Source organism: Dermacentor variabilis, chromosome 2 (genome assembly GCF_050947875.1).
Source record: "Dermacentor variabilis isolate Ectoservices chromosome 2, ASM5094787v1, whole genome shotgun sequence".
Taxonomy (NCBI): Eukaryota; Metazoa; Arthropoda; class Arachnida; order Ixodida; family Ixodidae; genus Dermacentor; species Dermacentor variabilis.
In genome coordinates this window covers 100336381-100363446 of record NC_134569.1, presented here as the reverse complement: position 1 = coordinate 100363446, position 27066 = coordinate 100336381, and the positions used below count along the sequence as shown (strand labels likewise).

Below are 27066 nucleotides of genomic sequence, written 5' to 3'. Positions count from 1 at the left end.
AGTGCATTCCGATTGTCTCACAGGCTCACTGCGGCCTATCTGGTGTGTTAAAAATGCAAACGTGGTGGAATTCAACAACTACGGCAGAATGTTGCTGCGTCATGTTGGTACTTTGAGCCTATAAAATATGGCCGTAGTGGGCCTGTGAGAAATTCAGGACTGACAAGATGGTAAATTTGACAATCGGGCCGACTCTGACAGTGCTAAGAATGCCATCCCTGGTTAGCTGATATATTGGAAGATGTTTTGCAGTCCACGTGCCACTATCAAAAAGTGCGGTGCAAGAAACCGCTTTTAGCGCTCGTAAAAGATCGTGCATGGCGCATTCCGCTTGGTGCCTGGCGATCGCGACAACGCCAAGCGTGTCCTCCTTAGTTTTCTAATACTGCGGCATTATGACGAAATCAAGGTCTTTGAGCTTGAGGTCTCTGACGGCGTTTCAGCTGTAGCGATGAAACGCCGTCGTCTCGGAAGCCATCCAAACTTTTAAGCCTTCAAGAGTTTGCTCTCTACGAACGTTGTGTCACGAAGCTGGACGGCCTAATAAAGACGGACAATCGACAATAGACTCCCGGTTGCTGCAAATGTGGGAAGCTAAAACACACCTGCAGTGCCGATGGAAACAACAGAGACACAATAGGAGACTGCGTTAACGGGTAACGCAGCTCAACAAAGAAATAGAAAAGCACCAACTTAACCTGCAACAACAAAAATGGGAAGAGAAATGCGCTGAGATGGATGGTCAACTCACCACGCGTTGCACGTGGCAGATACTTCGGTACCTGATTGATCCCGCCAACACTAAGACCACACACATGCAAAGCACATACACAATCATACACGCTCATGGGGAAACGGAAGAACTGATCCTTCTGGATGCGGAACGCCTTTACATATCCCAAACGCCCCCGCAAATATATCCGGACTACTCGGGAGAAAGCAACGCCACCCTAGATGCGGAATTCTCCGTCACCGAAATCCAGGCGGCCCTCGTCAAACTCAACACCAAGTCGGCCCCTGGCCCCGATCGAATATCAAATAGGGCACTACGTAATCTCGATAACGGATCGATCGAGAAACTCACAAAATACATTAACGAGTGTTGGGCGCACGGTAAGCTACCCCAGGAATGGAAAGAAGCAAATATCATACTGACACCGAAGCCCGGCAAGAAATTACTGCTGGAGAACCTGCGCCCCATTTGGGCAAGTCCTGCGTGGGCAAGTTGATGGAGCACGCGTTTCTCAATAGACTCACGGATTACCTCGAGGACAACGAATTATTTCCACACACCATCATTGGGTTCAGAAGACATCTCGCCACGCAAGACGCCCTTCTGCAACTAAAGCATCAAATCATAGACAATCCGGGGCGATCGACGAGAGCCATCCTCAGGCTGGACTTGAAGAGGGCCTTCGATAACGTTCGCCACGATGCCATATTGCGACAAATAGACAAGCTAAATCTCGCACTGCGAACGTACAACTACGTCCGAGACTTCCTCACGGGAAGAACCGCTCGCATGCGAGTGGGACAACTAGAGTCAGATAAAATCAACATCGGGAGCTCGGGCACCAAGCAGGGCTTGGTGATCTCGCCGATGCTCTTCAACCTCGTCCCGCTGGGGTTACACGATCAATTACTTCAAATCGAAGGACTGCATCACACGCTATACGTGGATGGTATTACGATCTGGACGACAACGGGCAGCAACGGAGCGATCGAGCAACGTTTACAACAGGTCATCCAATGCGTGAAAAACTACCTCTTGGTCACAGGACTCGCTTGCTCGGCCGAAAAATCCGAACTGCTGCTATGTAGGCCCGTCAGAAAGGGGCGCCCTCCTAAAGGCTACACACCCCCCGAAAAAGGAAGAGATCAAATTAATGGCATCAAACCGCCTACCCATCCCGATTGTAGACAAGATCCGGGTACTAGGAATGATGATAGAACATAAGGGCGGCAATGGCGAAGCACTTGGCAAGATAACGGCAAAGGCCACCAGCACGATGCAGCTCATTCGACGCATCATCAACAAACACGCGGGCATGCGCGAAGGCAGCATCAAACGACTCATACAAGCCTTCGTCATTTCCCAAATAAGGAACACGGCAGCGTTTCACAACTGGTGGGTTGCGGAAAGAAACAAGCTCAACGCCCTCATAGGCAAGGCGTACAAATGTGCGTTGGGTCTTGCGCCTGGAATTAGCACCACCAAGCTCTTAGAACTAGGCTTACACAATATGCTCGAAGAACTCGTGGAGGCACAACAAATGTCCCAACTCGAGCGCCTATCCAAGACCCGCCCGGGCAGACACGTGCTTGAAAAGTTCGGCATTACATACCACTCGCAGCACGGCATCAAAGTAGAAATTCCAAGAGCTAAACGCGAGCAACTATACGTACCCCCATTGCCTCGCAACATGCACCCGCAACACCACACGGGGAGGCGTAAAGCAGGGCACAACACATGAACAAAAGTTACTCCAACGACAAGGAGGCGGTCTTCACCGACGCAGCCCGTTATCGAGAAAGGAAGAGTTTCGTGGCGGCAGAGTCTAGCCGAGGCAGCCACCTCACGAGCGTCACCGTGAACACGGTGCATGCCGAAGCGGCAGAAGACGCGGCCATAGCACTGGCCCTCACACAAACGAAAGCTACATACGTGATCTGCGATTCGCAAACGGCAATTCGCCATATTGAAAATGGGCTCATCTCGCAAGATGTGTATCGCATACTTCAGCGACATCCCATACACCAGGGAGGGGCCGACTTCGATAACCGAAGTCATTTGCTATGGATCCCGGCACAGACTGCATTGAGCACCCCCAATGAAGCGGCTCTGCGCGTTGCTCGAGGCCTAACTCACCGAGCATCATCGGAGGATGAGCACCCGCGGGGTACTGCAAACGTCTGGGCGTGGGAGGATCGTATGACCAGGTTCCACGACATCACGACACACTACCAGTTACAAAGACGCGTATACCCATTTAATCATGCTAGGTTAGACAGGACACAACCAGTAAACTTCAGACAATTACAAACGGATTCTTGCAGAAACCCCAGACTCATACACGCCATGTATCCAGACATGTACACTACAAACAGATGCACATCGTCTGGCGAGATTGCCACACTTAATCACATGCTATGGGAGTGTCGGGACTTAACAAACAAGTCGGGTAGCGCCGATGCCTTGACAGCACAACTCTGGGCCGTCTAGCGAGCCGAGGAAGCCGCTTCGAGACAAGGCCTCGGAACCGCGTCCGCGGCGGGTGCCCAGACCCACTAAAAGACGCCGGACTCGAATCTTGTTGATTTGAAAATAAATGTTTACGCTCTCTCCATACAGGCAGCTCACCTATGTGATGATCATGAGCAAACCACACCGTAATGCTTAACCTATAAGCTATACACTTACTTTCTTTTCCTTTCAATGCTACACTTCCCTTACACGGAAAGTCCATTGCTTTCATAAAGCGATTGGTACACCACCTATGAATTTTGAAAGCGGTCTACATCAGCGGGACTGCGCAGATCGCACTGTTCTTTCGCAGTAATTATGGTTAGATATTGCTACTGCTAGGCCCAAAACGATACGTCCGGATTGTGTGTTCTCGCTCTCTCGCTGCCTTCTGTTCGCCTATTGTGACGTGCTGCATGTGCACTGCTACGGGTATTTAAAATCGGATTCTTCTATCTCCTTCGAGTGAAAATAAAAATAGAGATAGAGAAAGAAAGGTTAGGATGTTGAAGTTCACTATACGAAAGTCCGTATGGTTTCCCTGCGTGGTGTAAAGGGTGGTTGAAACGTAGATGTTAGAGGCCGGAGGCTATACAGTACTGGTCTACTGCAAAGCACAATTCGTGTCCGTAAGCTGCCACTCAATTATTTTGACTTCGTGAGTGAGATTTATGCATACGCTGCCTTCCAGGACGAAGACATTCGAGGTGCTTTAGATTCTTGGGTGCTTCTGCAAAAGGTCGACCTTTTTAGGCTTCTTGCGATAAGCCATGGTTGTGCAATTCAGGGCGCTTATATGGAGCAGCAGCACACTGCTGAATTTATGGCGGTCTGTCGCGGACGATGTATGCAGGGATACCGTATGCAGCACGAAATATAAAGAATTCATTGATGGCGACAAATGAGAGGCAAAGAAAGAGGGAGTCATATTTTTAAAAATTCAAAGGCCCGCCATAATGAATTGAAAACGTGCGTTCAGCAGAATGCTCCTGATTATTTTCTTGTGAACGCCTCCTTACATCACAGTAAATTTGGGCGTGTGGTTCGTGGAATAATTGCGGCCAACATGAGACCGGGCCCTGTGAGAAAGGCTTACAATATACCTGTTCCCGGAATTGGAAGCTTGTCATCCCCGATACTTCTAGCGTCAACGACTCGTTTATAGTTTGCATCCAGCGTTCAACAAAAAACACGCAAGAAAATTTCATGACGCAAGCATACAATGGCGAAAAGTAATCCGTCTCTTGGGTTCGCTACTACCATATGGTATGAGCTGACCGGCATGTTCATATGTTCCAGGAGCGTCGATATGCTGCCAAGAATAAAGTATTGGATAGATGGCCAGTCGAAAATTTTGCTTCTGAGCCGACTCCGACGATGCAACAGTAGAAAAGAACTCTGCGTCTGAAGAAAGTGCTCACGCCATCACCAGCTGTGTTTGACTGACGAGACATCATTGGCTGACAATCCCCTCAGTTTTGATCTTCGTGCTGCCTATCGCTTCAACGCAAACTGAGGGGGCGAGAACACGCCACTCACAAAGGTGTGAGCCATCTGCAGATCGCTTTCAAGGTACGGCGTGGGCCACGGCGAAAACTACGCAGTTGCTACGAGAGGACAAGCCACCCCCTCCCGTCCCTTCCGTGCTGCCTTCCCGCTTTCCTCCCTTGTGCGCGATTCGGCTCACCGTCACACGCTTTCACTCGCACGTACAGCATATCGCGCGTGGCGACGATGTTATCGCCCGGACAATCGCGCCGACCACGACGGCAGACATGCAACCTGAAGCGTCCATATCATTGCTACTCGCAATTATCTTGAAGCGGCACCCATAGACTTGCACATAACCCGCGTTCCCGAAGTGGAATGTCACTGTAACACTTTTGTCTTCACAGAGTGCAAAGACAGCACCGCTTGACCTCCGTGAACTCCCGCCCAGCGGCTTGTCCACAAACCATCACCGAGGTGAAATAATTCAAAGGAACCTTGCTTTAAGAAGCCAAAGGCAGGATAGGAAAGAGGGGTAAGAAAAAGTCCTATCTTTGTGCTTCTTCATCGCCAGGATGCGCCACATCCACGAACAAATGCAAGTCAATTAAGTGTTCTTATTCTGAAAAGAGTTTGCTGACGAGCATCTGCGAAAGTTTACTCGAACCGGGACCACACAAAACCAAGAAAAATTTCATGCTTATAATATTTTCTTGATCACAGTGTCCCAGTTATTGCGTCACTGGATTGCATTATGTGTGGAATTGCAACTTCTTTACATTAACTCCGACGAGATATGGCTGTGGAGCATTGCACTTTCAGGCGACACCGCGTCTTTACGCATTCTTTTACTTCCTGACTCTTACCTTGTGCTTGGTTGGCTGTGTATGTTTGTTTGTTCGTTCATTCCCAATGGCTGGGGATCATTCGACAACTTTCGCATTAATACGCCTGTCGTATTCCAGAGGGTCTGCCATCCACAATGGTGGCTCCGCGGCCATGCCATTCTGCTTCTGCGCATAAGGTCGCTGGTTCAACTCTCAGCCGTGGCAACCGCATTTTGTTGAGAGCGAAATGCAAAAACGTTAGTCTGCTTAAATTTAGGTGCACATTAAGAACTACAAGTGGTCAAAGTTAATCTGAAGCTGTTCATCACTTTCTTCTGCCTTGTTAGCTGTGGAATGCCAGAATTTTATTCGCAGAGAGGGCCAGCTATCCCGAAATTTAGCTAATAAAACGAACAAACGTAAAAGGAAAAGTGATCAAATTATAAATCAGTTGTGATTAAGTCCCTAACAAAATAAGAAAACGTTAACGTCAAAAAAGCAAGTGCATATAGCACGGAGAAATAGAAAAAAAAATGCCAGAACAACACAAGCATGAACAGCTACGCTGTCTCACACATTTTCGATGTTGCTAGGGGGTTACAATTCCAACCGATCACTCACTCTTCTTGCAGGTATCAATCGTAGAGCTGGAAACCTAGGAGACATTTGTTGCAGTTTGTGTTGCTGAAAGTTATATATATATATATATATATATATATACATATATATATATATATATATATATATTACAGCGCTGGTGCTTGTTTCTTAAGTTCAGGGGAGAGATTCACTGCAAAAAGGTCACTTTTTCTCATTTAACCATATTGAATAACCTTTTAATCACGACAATCCCGGCATAAAATGGGACATTATGCAAATAAAAGTGAGGCGTGCAGACAGGACACAAGAGTAGAGAAGTGGACAACACGAACGCCGACTATCAACTGAAGGGAGCACTGAGGCGAAAAAAAGAAGAAAGAAGACACAAAACTAATATGCGCATGCTCAGGAATGGTAACACCACGTGTCAATCGGGTACACGTGCCGGTCTACGTGAGAGATAACTGTTAAGGCACGGAATCTCTTCCTTATGTAAGGTAATCGAAGGCTGACTCACGCACGCACTTCCACCATTATAGATATGCCATGCCTCTACCATAAGACGCGTATCTTCATTCTTATGCCTGTACAATATCGCGCATTCATATCACTCTGGCGTGCAGTTACAATATCGGCAATGTAGCGAAAGATTTGAAAGCGATCCACCGGTTAACGACCTTTTATGTTCCATTAGCCTCTTCCTGAGCATGCGCAGATTAGTTTTGTGTCGTCTTTCTTCTTTTTTTCGCCTCAGTGCTCCCTTCAGTTGATAGTCGGCGTTCGTGTTGTCCCCTTCTCTACTCTTGTGTCCTGTCTGCACGCCTCACATTTATTTGCATAATGAATCCTCACCAACTAGCTCAGCTTTCTGTCGTTATAAAATGGGACCCTTTCCCTAAAGAATTGTAGCTTAGAAGCAGCAGCAAATCACGTGGTCTATTAAGTATCCACAACAGGGAGAATAGTGCAATAAGAGGACTAAATACAAAATTTATTAACACATAATTCAAAAACGCAGACGAAGATCGCATGGTTCCGACAGGCACCGTCTGGCTTATCACCCTCAGTCTTTTTTTGTCTTTTTCTTTTTTAAATATATCCAAGGTTTCTTCGTTCACACCTTGTGCCTTTGCAGCTTTCAGCCCTGAAAAACAAACGAAAAGTTTGCTCCTTTTCTCTTCTATCACGCGAATACAGGACAGAAACAAATCTTATATGTGCTTGTTCAGTCATATGCGGAACGCCAGACAAGTACGCCCAGTCTCGTTGTGAATTTTTTTTCCTGAATGATCAGCCTACTACCAGTCAAGAAAGGTATTACTGCGTGCACTAGCTTCCTGTCTTTCAGCGCAGTACCTCTTTATGACAGTGTGACCTACTCTGACTTCTTGTCTAAATTCGTGACGGAGCTCAGTCATCGCTCGTTCTTGGTTGGATCAAATTTTTAAAAAAAGAAGGAATGCTTTAGCGGTATTGCTGCGTTTCTCACAGTTAAGTTTGTTCTTCGAGTCGAACTGGGATAAATCGTCTTTTTCTTCTTTTTCAGTCGTATGCTTCGATACACGGTCCAACAAGCTCTTGCATGTTAACCGGGACGTTTTATTGTTATGCCCCATCCGAAGAACAGGAGAGCTTTCAGTGGCCCACTGATGATGTAAAGGAACACGTAGAAGGCTGTGCAATGTAACTTTCATCGCCTTTCAGCTTCGGTAATCTGAAGTGTATAGCACGTGTATAGCAGTATTTAGTTAGGCGGCCTCCTAAATAAAACTACGTGAACACCACGAGTCACCCTTTCTCCTGTAGTTGTTCTCCAGCCCACTCTTGACGCAAAACGATAATTGCGCGGAAGAAGATATTCAGACATTCAGACATATTCAGAGATTCATATATTCAGATATATGCCTCGCAGGCCAAAAATGACACCGTTAACTTGTAACAAGGAGCAGTGTGCAGTAGTCATAAGCAACATCTGATCACTTATTCGTCTTCGACCGCCGCACAAGGAGACGTTTGCTAGAAACAAGGCGTACACACGCGGCATTGACGAGCGTTTACGCGTCACACTACATAATAGTTCGCGCTCGGCTTGTCATCCATGTTCCTGTGGGTGGGCAGCGCAACCCGGACGAAAGACGAGAGGAAGTACACAACTCGTATTGTGTACTTCCTCTCGTCTTTCGTCCGGGTTGCGCTGCCCCCCCCCCCCCCCCCATAGGAACATGTTCAATCACCAACTCGCCCAGCTTGCCGTGTTAATTTTGTCATCCATTTCTTGTTCTGTATACACTAACGCCGAATTCGGTAAATCACACCGATGCGCCGTTTCATCCAATGACCGTCGCACCGGCGCAATTCGCCGAATTCGCCATACGTCATCTTCAACTACCTTTTGCCGACGAGCGGCGCCTGCTGAGGAAACAGAAACGTGGAATCGGAGGTGGAGTCGACGACTCGGACAATCATGGCACGAGTTTTGACGGCGTTAGACAGACACACCTTTCTCCTCCTGGCACGATAGAAGTCTATGGGCCAGTAGTCCTTCATGACCTTCCATGCCGCCGTGACCATCGGGTACTGGTTGTCCTGCTTGCAGTTGCCCGCGTAATCATCCTCTCCCAATGACCATATGAAGACGCCGCCCAGCGAACGGTCCCGAAACCATTTCACCTGTAATTGGCCCAAGGAGTGAGGAAAGGAAGCCTCTACGCGAAATGCTCGCCACTAAATGAAGCGCGCTGCCTTTATAAGCCGCGACTGGTTGCTCTCTTCAGTCGCGTTCTGGGACGGAACACTGATAAATATTGTGCGGTTATGTATTTATATTGACCGACATTGCACGCTGCACACCGAAAACAAAGGCACGATATATCATTCCACTTGTGACGTGAGTGTGTAAGTCCTTTCGAGACGATCGTCATAGAAGTAGCACCGTTAGTTACATGTTTCACTTCAACAACTCAGTTAGCTTTGTTTGTAGAGGCCAGTAAATACACTAACCACATCCAAATTTATGCCAACGGCTTGATAGTTTCAACCAGCGCAGCCGGCTTCATCGTTGCCTTCTTAAAATCAATTACCTATCCGAGAGAATACATCGTACGTTACGCCGTCGACAACTGTGGTAGTCGCCACTGTGAGTGACGCTTCTCAGTTTACTTCGAGACAGCCACCGCATCCATGGGGGGATTAGATTTTCTAACTCAAAACCAGCATTAGAGTGAATGTAGTCACTCCTTCGACGAACCGACCACGGACAATTGGTCGTTGATGTTATAAAGCTTTATCATTACGTAACATATATAGGCCATGAAGTGAAACCAGTGAAAGATGGGCAGGGGCGGAAACAAAACAGCGTGTTAACTCTTGGAGGCACGCTTTATCAGAAATAAAGGTCCCAAGTGTGTCAGTAACACAGCGATCACGTTATATTCATCAGGGATGCACCTGTTTGAGGAAAAGCTGCGACAGTGTCGATAACCATCACTGTCACGTCATCAGTCTTGTGTTGACAGGTGCCCCTAAATTCCGCTTTGCTGTGTTTCTTGCAGCAATAAATCACTTAGGAGTTGGAGTGGATGCGTGTGCATGTGTGCGTGCATGTGTGCGTGCGTGTGTGTTCGTGTGTTTGTGTGTGTGTGCGAGTGTGTGTTTCCTTCTTTCGTTTTGTATGTCCACTCTAGGGCGCAAAAACCATGTTTAGTAAACCCTACCCGCATGCCCAAGAAGAAAACCTATTGAGCCATGTTATCCTTACGCTGAGCTAAAATAAAATAAACAAATTTACCTTGACGTCGGCGCTGTCCGTGTCGTCGTAGCTGACCCACTGGTCTTTGTGGTAGATGTAGGGCGTTGCCGCGTATGGTACCCACTTTCTAGTCCATTTCATGTAGCCAGCACGATTACACGTCTAGAAGTATAAAGATTACAGAACAGTTGGAGCACGTTAAGCATTCGGTATAGATGGGCGTGACATGTCCGTCCATAGTTGCCACAACTGGGCAGCTAGTGAAACTTGAAGCTTCTAGCTTGCGATCTTGTCTAAGGCCGCGTATGATTACTTGATGACGATGGAACTTGGTGAAAGCAGTATAATGAAATAACCACTACAGAACTACAACTAATCCTCTAGAAACTAGGCAGTCGACGCAGATTCTGGCTCACTGCTTGTGTCAGTACGTATTAGCTTTCGAGTATCGCAAGACAAACTCGTCATCTCAGAAAAGTCTCACGACTAGTGAACAAGCAAACATGGTAATTTGATTAGGTACGTGGCTTTTGCCAGTTCCCTTATGCTCTTTCATTCCACTGCATTTAATTTGACTTTAGGGCCCGAATACACTACATAAGAGATCTTGACTTGTTTTTAGTTAGCTCAGAAAATTAGCAACACATAAAAAAATAATAAACAAAGCAATCAGAAGCGGAAAAATGCAGTTTGTCAAAATTATAGATTGTTGGTAAGTTTCATTCATTTGTGAAAATAATTATACAGTACATGCACAGCATATATCTACACCATCTTTATTTGATTAACAGCAATAAGAAACCTGAAAAGTTCCACACACCACAGCTTACACAGGATTTCAGGTACGTTCACGGTGGATCTATGAAAGTATTTCTTAGAGTGATGGATCATGTTTTTTAAGCGAAATTATGCGTCAGTATACCTCAAAATTTCCGAACGACTGTACATGTTAAAATATTATATTGGAGGAAGTTCCTTACTCAAACGTTCTCAATTCCATAAGAAGTTGTAAGCTGACTCATCAGCCCTAATGCCATACCGCATTGCAAGTGTATCACCCATGGCGGTACGAGACCCCTTTTACGTACTCTACCGTTCTCCTAAAATTCTGACCACACCTGCAACTACCCTTCCGGCCACATAACAAAACCGGGATCATCTGCCAAGACATGTTGATGATAGCGTCTAGGGACTGTCCTTGAAGAAGGTGGCTCTATATAGGGTCATCCATTCGTAGAAAAAAATATATTTGGGATCAATCTCATAAACCTCCAGCACCATTCTTTTTGCGTTAAGGGCAACTAGCGCTTGCCAGGAGATGCTGCTGCTGTAGGGGGAAAAGGGGCAAATAAAAAATGCTCACGCCGTCCAGTATTGAAGCAACAAAAATTGGAAGGTATATTCAAAGATACCAGACGCGTGTCACTACCAACATTTGCTGTAGTGCGATGCGTCCAGCTAAGCGCTAGCCATGGCCAACGCTGTCGTATCTTCTGGTGTACAGTTGTGTCAGAAAGTGGACACGGTTGCCTTAAGAGGAGCGCTGAATTTGCTGATGCGACTGAAAACTGTTTCCTCCGCTCTCTATATAGGCTGTGTTCTATGGTTGTTGACACGGGAAGTTTCGGCGCTGGTTGCCCATATCGACATATCGAGAGACTGGCCGGTACGACGCTTAACGCAGCTGTCTTTGACCGAAATAATAATCAATGGGGATTCTCTGGGAATTTTACGGACTATGAGCGTATGCTCGCTGATCGGGTGTTCCCCGAAATAGCGGATGACATTCGCACAATACTTGAGATTTACCTATACGGAAGCTTTTCATGCCGGTGGGCAGGCATGCGAAATTATTGGAACTGCGAGCTTTCGCTGAAGCTGGTTTTACCGCGATAAGCCTCTTTAAGCGGAGAAGCCCAGCTCAGTGGCATTCATTGCATGAAAAACAGCAGCTTTTAGACTGGTAATCTTTCTTCCATATGGTTCTCGTGTGGATGAAATGTGAACGAATACAAAATACCTCGTGTCTGCAAGTACGTACATTATGTGCCATGCAGCAACTATTCGTGCTTTAAGTGGAACTATGCGTGTAAGAACCATTGCGGCTTTAGTTAGTGTATTTATGTAGATAAATCTTGTCTTTTTCAGTGGCATTCCAACTGCAAATGTAATTATAGCAACACTCGAGGTGCCTTCGGCATGTTGGTGTGGAAAGCGAGCACGCATCGGTTCGAGTGCCGAGGTACTGACGTCATTGCCTAACGGGGCATCGTCAAACTCGTCCAATCCGCGCACTTCTCCATAAGTGTCATAACAGTGATGCCTCTGGGTAAGAGGCCGGGCTCGCTGAGGCCCGTTGAAGCCGAGCCGGATCCTTGGCATCGGTTTATCGATGCTGATAAAGCCGAAGTGTGCCGCGCTAAACGTTCGACGAAGTGCACCATGCTGCAGGCTCGACCAAGTGACGCTTCAAAGGAGAGCTTGGGGCTAATGAGGCGTGGAATAGAGATTGGCAACCTACTATTCGTAGGCATAGGGGCTGGATATAGGTGTTACGTGGGTTGTCTAAGATATGTGCTTGAAGTTTTGCACCTAAGATAGAGTTGTCTGGGGTAGCCCTTGACTCATAATTGATAAGCAGCAGATTAAGAAAACTTCTAGCCAGGACGCGACACTGCCACCATTACGATCCTATAGAGCACGTCCTCGGCTGGCTGAAATTTTCAGTCATCGATTAGAGCAAAATCGCCATTGTGCCAAATTGTTCAAGCGGCAGCCACAGGTCATACTTACTGAAGTGTTCTGGCTATAAATTGAACAGTCTTAAGATACTGTCTAATGCCAAGGCTCGAGAGCAGAGATTTAAGAGCAGTGTAAAGCCAAGAGCCCTGTTCGACTTTCAATAAGAAACCGCCCAGTTTATTCACAAAGATCAAAAACAAAATTAAAATTAATATTTTGCTATATAGGAGAACATGTACTTGACATTCATATTTTTCAAGGCCCGTTTCGCAGTAAAGCTTTAAGAACAACGTGTTCAACTGAGCAGTTAAAATTGCAAGGTCAAGGCTCTTACGTAACGAATATGTGAACTTCAATCGAGATGCTTCAACTTCACAGTGTGCAACGTCAGCATTGCAGATATGTTGGGTATGAGCGCGTGCTTTCTCTTAAGAAAGCAGCGAACATTCACAGCACCACATAACCTGATTGCTAGCTGTGCCTGCACAGACAAAACAAAAACCCGATGGAAGCAAATATATATATATATATATATATATGTTACTTCCATGGTAAAAGGAACCTCTTGCCAGGCAGTTCTGTTCTGCGCAGAAGCACATTTTCCCTAAAGGCAGGGAGATCGCCCTCACCTCAACGTAGTTCATGTAGCCGTCTGTTTTCGAGTACTCTGCTCCGTAACCGAGAGGGTGGTTTTTCTTCAGCTTGGCATTGTCGCCATTGTAGGCCGGGTTATCGAGCGTGAAGCTGCGGCCGTACGTGGCGAGGCCTGGTACAATCTTGTACTTGGGCACTCCAGCATCGATCCAACGACCTAGGCACGTCTCCTGGGTTCGTGTAAGAGCAACAATACTGGTCAAGCGGGACCTAATGTGTTTGCTTTAGTTCTACTGAGATAATAATGGGCTTACGGAAGGCACACGAAGACGACTTAATTTAGAGAAAAGAAACGCTTCAAAAAGAAAGACAGCAACAATCTCTTGTTACCTAAAGTGACGGATCCCCAACTTACATGATCCTTAGTCCTGGAGTGTGTGAAAACTTGACATAAGCTACCCCAGTGGCTCGTTTTATTCATTTCGAATAGTTATGTTTCTGAGGCTTCATTGATTAGATTGGAGCACTTACATTGCCACGACAAAATCACCCAGTGGGCTTTTTATAGATGCCGCTTGACGAAGGCTTCGGTAGGGCTCACTATATGAAGAATTGCCTACAATATATATATATATATATATATTGTATACACACACACTCACACACACACACACACACGAGGTGAATATACTGACCAAACGCATAATAATGAATTGTTAATAAATAGTTTTTAACACCCAAATAGTTTGCACCTTAATAAGCAACCATTCACCCAACACGACATCAAAAATTATTCGATATTCTACCTAGATAGAAGCAGTGGCTGCTATCTCTGCACCCCCTTATCGCAGTATCGCATACAATAATTTGAGTGCCTCCTGCAGTATCAGACACTATCGAGCAGTATTAGCCAGAGCAATCCTCGGACCAGGGAACGTTCGTGCTACTTTCTTTTTACTTTGCATTCACTTGTGCTGCTTCGCAGGCCGCTACACTCTCCGCTGCCCCCTAAAACTGTGCAGTGTTGTTAAAGATAGAGCGTCTTACAGAACAGCGGGAGAATGAACCTGTAAATAAAGAATTGCTGCACACTTGCAGATTGATGACCGCATATTCAGTCGTAATTAGAATAATTTATCAACTCAATTTTGCCAGAGTGCGAAAATGTTAGTGTCCTCAACTGATGACCGACATTGCGAAACTGCAAAGCGTTGACGACGTGTGGCAATTCCTTTTGCAGCATCCTTACCACAGCATCTTTATGCCTCATCACTTGCTTCTTGGCAAAAAGAGGCTAACTGTAGCCAGGACGAAAGGTGGAGAGATACACATAATCTCTATAACGTACGTGTAATTCTATGGAGTAATATACACGGAAGCACCGAATTGCCTGATGTCTTGACTTGACTTGTATGACGCGGCCAACTAATGCACCTGTTCTTGGATTGTAGCGCGAAATGACACGGACAGAGACTAGAAGCAGACAGGACGAGCGCTTCTACTATTTCTTCGTGTCACTTCGCGCTACAACCCAAGATGATGTTACCGTACCAACTCGCCCAACTTTCTATCCTTTTGCGTTGCATATCTTAATGTACCTGTGCAGCGCAGAGTGCAGCGGCCCAGCTTCTCCAGTGCCTAGCATTCCTTACGCTCACCTCCTCTCTTATATGTGTTATTGGATATTGCCATTGATTGCTGTAGTTGACCGACGTTGAGGGGGACTTGGAGAAATGAAGGTTTATTTTCAATATGTACAGGATTAGAAACAGGTATAGTAACAGAAAAAGTTCATCGACGGCCGGCAGCAAATCGCACACAGTGGCCCGTGGCAAGAAGAACATGTCTCCATTTCCGATAGTTCTATGGCTCATAACCCCTCCAGTCCGTCGGGGTCACGTCATTTTCAGCCATTCGTCGAACTAGTAAAGGTGTCCTCATTTTCATCCAATCATATCGCCCGTACAAGTGGCGTCATGTTCGGCCAATGGGAACGCTCCCTGAGCTCTATCCTCCGATGGTCACATCCGTCCGGCGTTGCCTCCTCGCCTGGTCGTCCTTGAACGACCTTCCAGTGCTGCAAAGCAGCTCTTCTCGGAACGAAGGTCAACTACCTCGAACCGTGCCGACCTCCAGGTACAATTTCGGGAAGCGTCACACAGGGGGTCGGGGAGACAAAAGCTCAACGCGAGACAAGCGAGGGCGGGACAGCCAGCCTGCCTGACGGGTCCGGTCGACGCGCACCGGCGCACCATAATTGGAAGGCGACGGCGGGTCGTCGTGTTGGGATAACTTGACCAATGATAATTAGTGGTCTGTACCTAACAGTGTCATTGAAGCGTGCTATATCCCCTTTCTCTTATAGAACCCTTAGCAATAAAAGTGCGCGCCACCGTACACAGGGCAACAGGAAGAAACAACTTGCGCAAGGGAACTAACATGACCCGTTGATCAGTTGGACCTTGACAACATCGCGAAATACGACGACGATCACGTGAAACCCATGTCCCCGTGGTTACCTTGTTACCTGCATCTGGAAGAAGGCACGATAGGCCAATCTGTGCTCTCAGAGCTTGTCGTACTGTCGGCGCTGTGAGAAAGCACAGCCGCCGCGCAGCGTGGCTGATTCTCAGGTTAGCGAAGAGTTATAACGCCAGCTATCTGTCGCTCCTCAAATCTTGAAGTAGCGGGACGGAAGTTGGACTGCCTTATCACTCGAGTCGACACTTCTATTTTACTCCGTGCTTAAGTCTAGCATACGAGCAACAACATTCCGTCACCATGAGACTATTCTGCCGCTATGGTCTGTGATCTCACGCGCTGTCTTGTGCAGAAAACACAGCCGGTATAGGGTAAGCGTACCTCTTGCTCCATGGCATTCATTTCTTATCAGTCACCTTTTCGGACCGATGGACTCTGGTGACAACGTAGTGAGGGCACCGCTCGAGCGCCTGACGAAGCGCGAGAAGCAATTGCATTGTAATAGAAAGCTACATTATCCCGGCCAAGAATGTCACAGTTGTTGACTCATCGCGGTGGGTAATTGAGGGCCCGTACCTTGGAACAATATATTCTTCTGAATTTTTTATTGTTTTAGTCCTACAGTACATGTTCGTTTTTTCATACTTCATTTTTCGATGTCTGTGTTTTCTCTATAAACCGAAATTTTACAGCAGTGTCTCGTTTACTGGCCAACCTACCCACATTTTCCGCCTAGAACAACTGCAGCAGTTTACATCGAAAAGTTCTGAAAAATATTTGCTAGCGCAAGCAGACAACCACTTCTGGAATAATTTTTGTTTGTCAAGACGCTATCGAAGTTTCTACGTTTCCATGACTTATTACAAAGACCCAGCCATTACCCGCCCCCTCTATTAACGCGAGAGCTTGAAACGGCCCGCGCCGCACAAAAGGTGGTGTCGGCGTCCACCACAGACGGCATTGTCCGTCAGGAAAAATCATCCCGAACCCCAACCACGCCGGCCCTTCGCGTGGCGCATAGGCGTTACTCAGCTAATTGAATTTCTCAAAATAAAATACGTCAGGAAATTCGTAAAGTCCGACTTACACATAACCTACAAGCACGACAGCGTCGGATTGTAATCTGAATTAATGAGAAAACATAATTTTCTTACGCGGAAACTCAAACAAGAACCCCGTTTTCTTGCTTACAGGAGTATGAGCCACGGATGAGTCGCGTATTGTAGCCTCTGCCTTACTGGAGTATGAGCCATTGCTCTGCTTTCCACTGCCACCCGGACTGGCCCACCATTTTTTTCGATCGGGCGCCGTGCCGCAGAATATCCGGTGTTGGTGTCCGCGTCAACGGCGCCCGTAATCACTATCGCGTTCCAGTCTTAAAGGCGAAGTTTAAGCGACCTCCCATTTTTTTTTTCATTGGCCTGTTTGCTTTCCTTCTCGGCTATTGTTTCGGTCTTCTCCCCCTCCTCCTCCTCGCTTGCCCTTCTTCCAGTGTAGAGCAGCAAACGCGAGAAGCTTTTCTTCGGGTTAACCTCTCCGCCGTTCCCATCTCATTTTTTCTCTCTCTCTCTCTCTCTTAATGTCTCCTTCATTTAAATTAACCAGAAATTATGTTTCCTGCCACAGCTTACCGTTTCCGTAGTCGTGTAACCGTTATTATCTTTATATCGATAAAGTCCACTGGTAAGCTTAGTCCTCGTCAGGTCGTCCAGCTTGTAGTCGAACGTGATAAGAAACAGGTAGTCTAGATACCTGCATTGAACAAAAAACGTCCATGATATGCACTCCGTAACATTCCTCGCAAGCGCCATAAATGCCAGGCCGATACTTGTGATTGCTCAAGTATATGCCATGTGACCTTCTCCCTTTTTAATCTGAAAATAGCTCTTTATTTAAGTTGCCTGTAGTAGTTCACGTCATCCTACGCTGTTCGGCAAGTTATTTCAAATTACACACATTAGGAACAGGAAAAATTGCATCGTTTCAGTTACATAATTTACAAACTTTCGCAAATTAAGTTTAAGCAACTGATTTAATGTACAATTTCATTTGGCGTAATTGAAGCCGGGTAATGAAGTAAGGAAGCCGTTTGGTAATGAAGTAGTTTAGTATTGAACCTGTTCAAGCATAAGTTCGAGAATTGGCGTTAGTTTAGAGATATCGTTCTTGAAACTTGAGGTGTAAAGATGTGACGCTCCGCGAGGAATTTTCGTAAGCGCTCTCTAATCCAATATGCTTTGTGGACCAATACAAAGCAGAATGTCGGTGAACTGCAGTTAGATTATTAGAAATGTTTCATTGCCTTCCATCCCACATCGGCGACCATCGAAAATGACTATATTGGACCACTTGCACTCCATGTGGTCTCTGCCGCTCTGCCGCATTAGTCAAGGGACCGTGAGGATATATATATATATATATATATATATATATATATATATATATATATATATATATATATATATATATATATATATACACACACACCCAGGGTGTCCCACGTACCTGGACGCAACCGAGATAAGGTTGTTTGCCGTCGCTTGTAGTAAATCCGACTACTTGTTTTGTATTGTGCCTTACTGTATGATTTGTTATTCATATTTAATTAACTTCTCAAATCTTATAATCACCGCGAAATTGCCACTCAGAACATCGTAGTCCATGGTGAAAAATTCCCGATTCGTGTCTCTCTCGCTCCATGCGCACGACGCAAAAGTCCGCCAGACACAAAAAATGTGCCGCGGTACTAGCCACGCGACACCTTTCGCTTGCTTTTGCGTGCTTCTGTCAGGCCTGGAAAAAAAACGGTTATGTTATTTGTATATAGCAACATAAAGATGCATCAGGAATTTTTCATGATCGATGACCTACAATTGCCTGACTAACAATCTTGCTCTGATTGTAATATTCTTGAAGTTAACTAATTAATAATAACTGTAATTAGGCAAAATTGGAAAAGCTTGCTCCAAGCGACGGCAAACAACATTACCTAGGTTCTGTCCAGCTACATGATATTCACATATTTTCAAGTTTTGGCAGAAGTTACGCGGGACACCCTCTATGCCGGGTGTTTCAGCGAGCATTTTCGAAATGCTTTAAAGGTTGCCTGTGGCAGATAGCAGAATTCTAGTTCATGAGCTGGTCTACTCGAAGGGATGAACGTTACATTAATAAGTTGAAATGCGTAATCGACAATTAACTATAATTCACGAATTAATTTTTAACTAATTACCTTATCGTCCATACTGCAATTTACAAATTCTAGCCGTGGAGTTCGCAAGGCCGATCCACTTGGAACGAATTTTCAGGATGACACCAGTTTCCAGATATTCATTCCAGAAATTTGCGGTGAATTGCACTGGCGTTCCAGTTACTTTGTTAACAAACGTCATTTTATGCCTTCCTGTGCAAAAGTAACTGGAATGCCAAAGTGTCTCTCCGCAAAGTTTGGGAATTAAAATCTCGAAACTGGTGTCATCCTGAGAATTCGTTCCAAGTGGATCCGCCTTGCGAACTCCACGGGTAGAATTTGTAAATTGAAATACGGGCCATAACTTAATGAATTGAAAAGATAATTATTTTTTATTTGGTTTATTATGCATTTCAATTTTTTTGCAAGTAGTGCTCGCCGCTTCGAGTATACCACTTCATGAACTAGAATTACGTTATCTGCCACAGACCACCTTTAGGTATTTTTCAATGTGTTCGCTGAAACACTCTGTATATGAACAGGCGCACCACAGCCCCCGTATTCACAAAAACGAGTTTCTCAGCTGGAAATGTTGGTAATTGCATATCTCAGCTAATCGTGACGTCAGGTTGACTATTAGGGAAGGCAGCTGGCCAGTCTCTGACAACGCTTCGAAAGTAACGCTTTTTGCAGTCGGCCCCGGAACACTCCGACACTCCAGTAGTGGTTTTTAAGCGTTTGCGATGTTATTAGTTTGCTGACTTATTCCTTCGACAGTTGCTTTTGTGATCGAGTCGCGACGCTGGTCTACACTCAGTCTACCGACTGCGATGTACCGACTGCAACGGGCTGCTGAGTTGGTGGCCTGTTCCGAAAGTTCTATTAGCATTCGACATCGGTTCGACGCCGTTTTGGGCCAGAAGGTGTACCTTGCCATCGTGTCGCTCATAAACAAGTTGCACTTGGTGTCACGGCAGGCGGGAAGTTGAGCCGTGATGAGGACTTGCTTGTTGACCGAGTGCCGGAGATTCTGCGCACACAATAAGAATTTATGCAGATTTACATACATACATACATACATACATACATACATACATACATACATACATACATACATACATACATACATACATACATACATGCATACATACATACATACATACATACATACATACATACATACATACATACATACATACATACATACATACATACATACATACATACATACATACATACATACATACATCTTTATTTCAGCAGTTCACAGCTTGTTACACATATCGTGCCCGCATAAGCGCAAGTCGCTTGTGGGCGGGTCACGGCAGACATGAGGTGCTAGCTCGCTGCTAGCAAAAGAAGTATGACGTATATGTTACATATCTCAACAGCTTGAAGAGAACACTGAACAGGAATATTTTACTGTGTTAGTAGCATGACAAAAAAAACGAATTTGAAAAATAAAATTTCCCTCTATTTCTTTGGGAAACACATAAATAAAGAAGATCACAATCTTGTTGTTTACAAGACAAAAGTGTAAATAATGATAGGAACTGTTTAAAAAACATAAGCCCACAATACCTGTCAAATATTTTGAGGATGAAGTAACCATGCTTTAATTTGTTGTTTGGCTTCTTTTTGGGAATGCTTTTGGGATTGAACACATATATTGGAATTTAGGGGCACCCTACAATTATTTGCACTTAAGATGGCTGTTAAGTTGACCTAAACCAGGCTATAATAAGAGCCACATTATATTTCGTTGTTCCTCTGCAAGTGCTTAAGAGTAAAGGATAGAATCTCCATTGTAATCACTAAAAGACGAAATCGAGAAGATCTGGGAGGCCTGGTTAGGTCCAAGTAACGGCCCTTTAGAAATGCAACAATTCTGTTTGGATGGCACTAGCCATTTCCAGCCCAGACCTCTATGCCCGTGAGGCGCATATTGCTGAACTCAAGAAACTATTCCGTTTTCCACCTCGTTTCCACTCACGAAACGCCTTTTACATTTTCCGCGTTTATTTCAGCCAACCTTACGTCCGTCTGATTCACATCCGGGCTTTAATCATTTTCTTTCTCTGCCTACTTTCGGTCGAAATGTTCCCTGAGTGTGTCTTCACCATGAGGTCATATCCGGATCTGAGTGCCACTAGATCCTAACCAGAGAAACATTACAGTCCCGACGACGTCAGTTCAGAACTCGGAATGAACACTGAGGTCATGTACAGCCGACACGATCCAAGCCTGTTCGTGACACTGCAGCTTAGCAAGGAGATGGTGGACGGTCGAGCAGGCAATCACCTTGATGAACTTGAGTATGGTCCTGATGTCTTCTTGTTTGCAGACGAGGGGACCGGGCCCTTCCAGGTGAAAGTTGATGCCGTCCAGTCCGAAGATCTCCAGCATGGACTTTATCCGGTCTACCAGTTTATTGGCCTCCTTGTCGTCCCGGATGCGGTTCAGCAGGCTTTGCACGTGCGCGCCGGCGCCGTAGCTGACGAGGGTCTTGATTTCTTTTGCGTTTGTGTCGTGTCTGATTCGGCCCAGCGATCGCAGGATAGCTGCGATACCAGAAGTAATAAGAAGCCCTTGTAGTCAAGAGTTAAAGGTAGCGCACCATTCAGGTGATGAGAAAAAGTTCAAGCGTAAAATGTTTCAGCTGTCACTGGCCAGAACACAAATGAAAATGAAAGGACGCTTCGGCCACCATACCTTGCCCACATTAAGCAGTGGCAGCAAGGGAATCAGCTTATCAAGACTCCAGTATCAGGCGCATTGATTTGGCAAAGATGTGACGAAGTTTTTCGTCATGCTGTTAAGAGGATTGGTACCATGAACTGAATGATTACAGATGCCATATATAGCCGAGAAGTCAGATTTAGTCCCGTGACACCTATTTGGAATCATTCACTCTACTCTTGAAAGGGAGAGTTGTCATCTACACTACAGTAATACAAAGCTACAAAGGAAGTCTCCTTGTACAGTCATGTGGATGACAATATTCCCTTTCATGAGCCTTCCTTCACTTTTCCAGCTTCCGTGGAACTGATTCGCCATATCCATTTCATCTTACGTCCCGCGATCTGTGCAAGTTCAGCGATACCTTTTTTTCGTTGTTGTTCCCATGGCCTTTGCATGCGTCATAATTTGCTGAAGAACTTACCCGTTTAGATTGCGTTTACTATACCATGAAAGTGAACAAAATATTTACATTATTCCACCTACAATTAAATTAAATTGTGGGGTTTTACGTGCCAAAGCAACTTTCTGATTATGAGGCATGCCGTAGTGGAGGACTCCGGAAATTTAGACTGCCTGGGGTTCTTTAACGTACACCTAAATGTAGATTGCATCTACAACGTGGCTTGAAAACTTGCTTGTAGGAGGTATAAAAGTTGCACCGGCCGTTTCGCGACTGCCATATACGAATGCGACAGACAAGGTTCGTAGCGGTTCTCGAAAACTTTAACTATTTTCGAATGTGAAACTGGAATTTTTACGACGAAAGGCTCTGAAACATCGCAGAGTGCTAAAAATGATTCAACTTAGCTTTCATCTAAGCTTAGAGGGTTTTGTTTTCGTATACGACAGCAAGGCTTATGCAAATGAATAGTAGAATCAATGCAATCCGATTAACATATTTCTTGATAGCAACCACCTCGTTAGTGGCGGCTATGGAAGGATTATGTGAAAAGAGCTCAGCGAACAGAACTTTTGGCTCGGCACGGGCAAGATAACTGCTCGATCTTTAAGGCAGTGTTTTGTTTTCAAATTGTTGGGCATTATGACGTTCTCATTATTGAACATGTCTTCTCAGGCTTTTCAACATTTGTTAAAACCCTTGAATGTATCCGGTAAAAACATATGCAACCCCTCAATTTAATAAGCTGCAAGTCAAGTTTTTTGTCCTCCCAGCTTGGTTCTAAAGAGGCGGGAGAGACCAAGCAGCGTACTTAGGGCTCTGTTTCTCAGCGGAGAGAAAAGCTGCTGTCGGTTACAAGCCTTTCACCTGTAGCCAAATTTTTTGTAACCGAAAAGTCCCGGACTGGATCTCGGGCTTTGAATCGCGATGTTTTATTCTATTAGACCCTAAAGAACGCGTTTGCTATAACCTCTAAGCGCATCCCAAGCCAAGGGTTCCCAGATACTATCGAACTTTTCGAATGCTGGCATTTCGACTACACTCAGCGTTTCTCGTTAAGATCCAAAATAAAATTGAAGTTATTTACCACCCTCGCCCTCCCTTGTCATTACTTGAGCATTAAATTGGTATGTTTGTTTTGCCTTCGCCTTCCCTTCCTTTCCATCTATCTGACCCTTCTAGCCGTCCCGTTTCTGTCCCTCGGAGTATACGGTAGCCAGCCAGATGTTCCGCTTGCTAAAGGGCCCCTCGCCAGGCCACACAGCAAATTTTGGTTATACGCGGGAAGTTACGCTCCATTATTACTGCAAGATAAGGGCCTTCTATATTTATATTTATTTTCATCATAGTCCCTTTATGCCACAAATATTCAAAGCAAAAATAAAAAGAACAAATGATCACGTAGTTGCTACATTTCTGTAGTCGGTGACCTCAGTAGCATTGTCACTGAGCGATTGTTAAGGAGATAGCAGTAATAAACTTTAATGTTCCGGAGATGGATTTACACGCTATACTGACGTGTTTTCTTTCGTTCTTGTTATAGTGGTCTCTCAGATGCTGTCTCATTTCGTGTACCATAACTCAAAGGAACAAGCATGTGCAATGAAGATGATTATAGGTATAACGACGACAGCAAAACGCACTTTTCTCTCCCATGTTTCCCTTCCTGCGGTAGAGGATCTCCCCGCTCTTGTTGTCCGTCTCCACGTACGAGTAGATGAAGTGCGTGCACTTGTGTATCGGCAGGCTCCTCAGGGAGTACCGGCGCACGCCACTCCTCTCGAAACCGTCGCCGCGGAGGAAGCACACCACGGGAGCCCGCTGGTTGCTGCGGGCGCGGATGCGTTCCCTCTCATCCTCCTCGTCCCTCTTGTTCGCATCCTTGTCGTTGCTGTTGTCCCCCATCTGCACTGGTTCGCCCGCGCCAGCCGCTGCAACAAGGCACAGAGAGGAGGTTCTTTTGGGCATCCCTACACTGCATGAAGCATACCATTCTAAAGCTCCTCTCTCTCTCTCTCTCTCTCTCGCTGTGCATGCGTGCGCGTGCACGTGTGTGTGTGTGGGGGGGGGGGGGGGGGGGGGAGCCTCGCACAAGCAATCAAGCACACATGCTAACAAAAAGGAATGTCTTACATTCTTGAAGAGGGTGCAGGTGAAGACGGAACGAGCTTGAGATGACTGACAATGTCAAAAACAGACGCGCAATTGATTTTATCGAAACGATAGAAACATCACAAAATATACCGGTTGTTAGCAAAGCGTCGAATGTCATGATCGATAATTGCTTGTGCGACCCGTTCTTAGATGGTACATTTAGAAGCGAGAATTGCTGGGCCAGTTGGTTCATGTATAAAGCGAAAAAAAAAAGAAACAGCGAAAACCAAGACGTAGAACCAGAAGGATGCACGGCCGACGACGGTGTGCGTGTGTGTAGGCGCATGTGCCTCCTTCTGGGGCTGTGTCTTGGTGTTCGTTGTTTTTTTTTTCGCTTTTCCAAGGTTTACAACTTCCTTGTTAGGGATAATTATGGCTGGCTAACGCACGCGTCTCCAAATCTTTTGATATTAAACGCCATATGCGTAATACATCCACATTGCGAAATATTCCACCGAGAATTTCGAGGCGCTTACTGTTTTGACTGGAGTCGATAGTCTGTCTCAGGAGGGCTGACCGTACGAACGTTGGATAGTTTTACTTTGACATGCACAAATCTTTCCGCTGCCGCACTCGCGTAATTCTGAGCCGGAGAAATGTCACCTATAATTACCTAGACGTGAAAAATAGCTTCTTCAAGTATTCGTGACGTCATCACGATACGACCGAACGGGACATTGTGTTTCCCTTTGGTATCGAGATTTTCCCCCTGTGAGGTTCTTCTTATGAATAAAAGAACATTTCTTTATTATCTGACTAGTCGCACTTATTCGGCTTCCCATGTGTGTCGTACGAACAACTGTTGCGCATATATAGAAAAACAAGTGAAAAATATTGCACTACATGCGATATACAGCGTTCTCCCAAGAACATCGACGCCTATCCAATCCTTCTTTTTATATCCTACTGGAAAAATCCCGTTCCGTTCCCGACTCCCAGCTCATGTCCCGAAATATGTATCCGTAAATAAACGAAACAAATAAATATTCACGATATTTTTCCGTACCAATAACATAGGAAACGTGTAGAATAATCAGAGTGCATACCGGGCCTTTCCGCTTTATTATTTGCCTTATAATCGTAGCGGGCCACTCTGTTTCATACCTTGGAATCACGTTTAGTGACCTTGTATTTAGAAGCTAACGCTCTGCAATTGAACGGGACGAGAATAAAGTTAACACATTAAGGGCTCCTTATTAATCTGTGCCGTTGCAAACAGGGTGACTTCTTAAATATATCACTCGACCTTATGATTTGCAAGAAATAAAGTTGGCCAGAATGAAGGGTTTGACTCAGGCACATCTTCCTTCACCCCATCAATGATTTATGGTTTATTTGCTTTACTGTTTATATAACTAGCATTATCTTTCATGATACTCACGCGCCCTCCTGCGCGCAGTTCACTGCCTTACATAACTAGCTACAAGGTTCCTTGTTTAGTCGTCCAGATTTCGGCACCCACTCCAATTTTACCAGCGGTCTGTTCACTCGACAAGCAACCAACGCTGATTTAAAGGTTTGTGTGGTATACCATAAAGCGAAAGCCATTGTTTACTTCATTGTTGAGATAAGTTAGATTGTCCTTCCCTTCGAACTTAAATGGTCTGTAAACTTCGAGCTCACTTCCAAGTTCTCTTTCTCTGCCTCGAAATTTATTAATCTTGTTATTCAATAAGTTCATCTATTGATTAAGTGGAAGGATAGCGTATAAGCATATGTGTCTGTATGTCTGACCAACGAAACAGCGTCTCGAATAAGTCAACTAGGCGCAAGGATCACTGCTGCAAATAGTAAGGCATGTTTTCTTTTATAACAGTTTCAGTAAAATTTATCTAAGATTGATTGATTGATTGATTGATTGATTGATTGATTGATTGATTGATTGATTGATTGATTGATTGATTGATTGTGTTCCATTTAGACTACCAGATAAGAAGAGTATTACGCGTACTTAGGCAATTAATCACGTTTGATGATACGTTTACATATTTACATATCTTTACGACGGAAGTCCTCATGGGCACCTAACATTAGTGTTTATTTTCTGAAACATGAAGCAGTATGAAGAAGTTGCAAGGAGTTGTCACAGAAAAAGACACCGCCACTGTCGTTCAGTCTTTGTTGATTTCGTTTACTCATCCAAGCAGTAAATCCACGGTTTCCCCATTTGTGGGATCCAGGATATCCAAATGACAGAAGTTACATTCATATATCTAGAACATAAAGCGTCGACCTACTCAGCTACAATATCAAACCGGGCGTGAAAAAAACTACTATATTTTGCCGTCTCACCCGAAACAGCAACGCGAAATGGAACAGTAACATCTACGTCTTCGACACTAGAATCGTGGCGTTCGCCACAAACTTCGACAATAATATTTTCAACTGTCTCCTCAGAGCAGGTAAGAAGGGTATCATTCGCGGTCTATCATTAATGGCGGTGTGAAAGAAGCCCAAGGGAAACCTTACTGAAAAACCTTTGCCGAATCCATGCTGCTCTCTTCCTTCTCCGCGAACGTTACTTGCATAGAAAACTGCACTCGATGGGAACGGCAGTGCAAGTTCGGCATCATTAATATATATTAACTTTCCCGCAACTGTCTGATGGATTGTATTTTCTTCACCACTTATAACATTACCACATCATATGTTTCTTTAATTTTTCCTGCTACATACGCCGATGAAGTAGGCCGCAGTTTCGGTTAACGTTCAGCTTAATCGGAGTTCACAAAAAGGCGCGTCCCATTTAACTAACCCAAGTTCCATAAAATGGTGCCTATGGGCGGCCAACCAAAGTCGATACCATCGTTCCGTTTACGCGACAATCCCACTTGGGCAGGTTTCGTTTACCCGGAC

At 45.2% G+C, this 27066-nt stretch overlaps 2 protein-coding genes across 5 annotated transcripts in view; one reads left to right on the top strand and one right to left on the bottom strand.

Moving 5' to 3' along the window:
* The first annotated feature begins 4674 nt into the window (after positions 1-4674).
* LOC142572403 (sulfotransferase ssu-1-like) overlaps positions 4675-27066 on the top strand; it is a 179825-nt gene continuing 157433 nt past the window's right edge. For 2 of the 3 annotated variants that reach the window (XM_075681496.1, XM_075681495.1), the window contains exon 1: positions 4675-5267. The gene's annotated coding sequence lies outside the window, so the exon portion shown is untranslated. Of the gene's footprint in view, positions 5268-7705; positions 8018-27066 lie in introns of those variants that run through there. The other variant, XR_012826074.1, reaches the window with a different exon arrangement.
* The window catches only part of LOC142572399 (chitinase-3-like protein 1), a 29282-nt gene continuing 9345 nt past the window's right edge, over positions 7130-27066 (bottom strand). For both annotated transcript variants that reach the window (XM_075681488.1, XM_075681487.1), the window contains exons 3-10: positions 23700-23987; positions 21216-21475; positions 19844-19944; positions 17356-17476; positions 13279-13473; positions 9947-10069; positions 8659-8829; positions 7130-7303 (exon numbers count right to left, since the gene is read on the bottom strand). In XM_075681488.1, coding sequence (XP_075537603.1) covers positions 7298-7303; positions 8659-8829; positions 9947-10069; positions 13279-13473; positions 17356-17476; positions 19844-19944; positions 21216-21475; positions 23700-23987 — 1265 coding nt within the window. In that variant the 3' untranslated portion in view covers positions 7130-7297. The remainder of the gene's footprint in view (positions 7304-8658; positions 8830-9946; positions 10070-13278; positions 13474-17355; positions 17477-19843; positions 19945-21215; positions 21476-23699; positions 23988-27066) is intronic.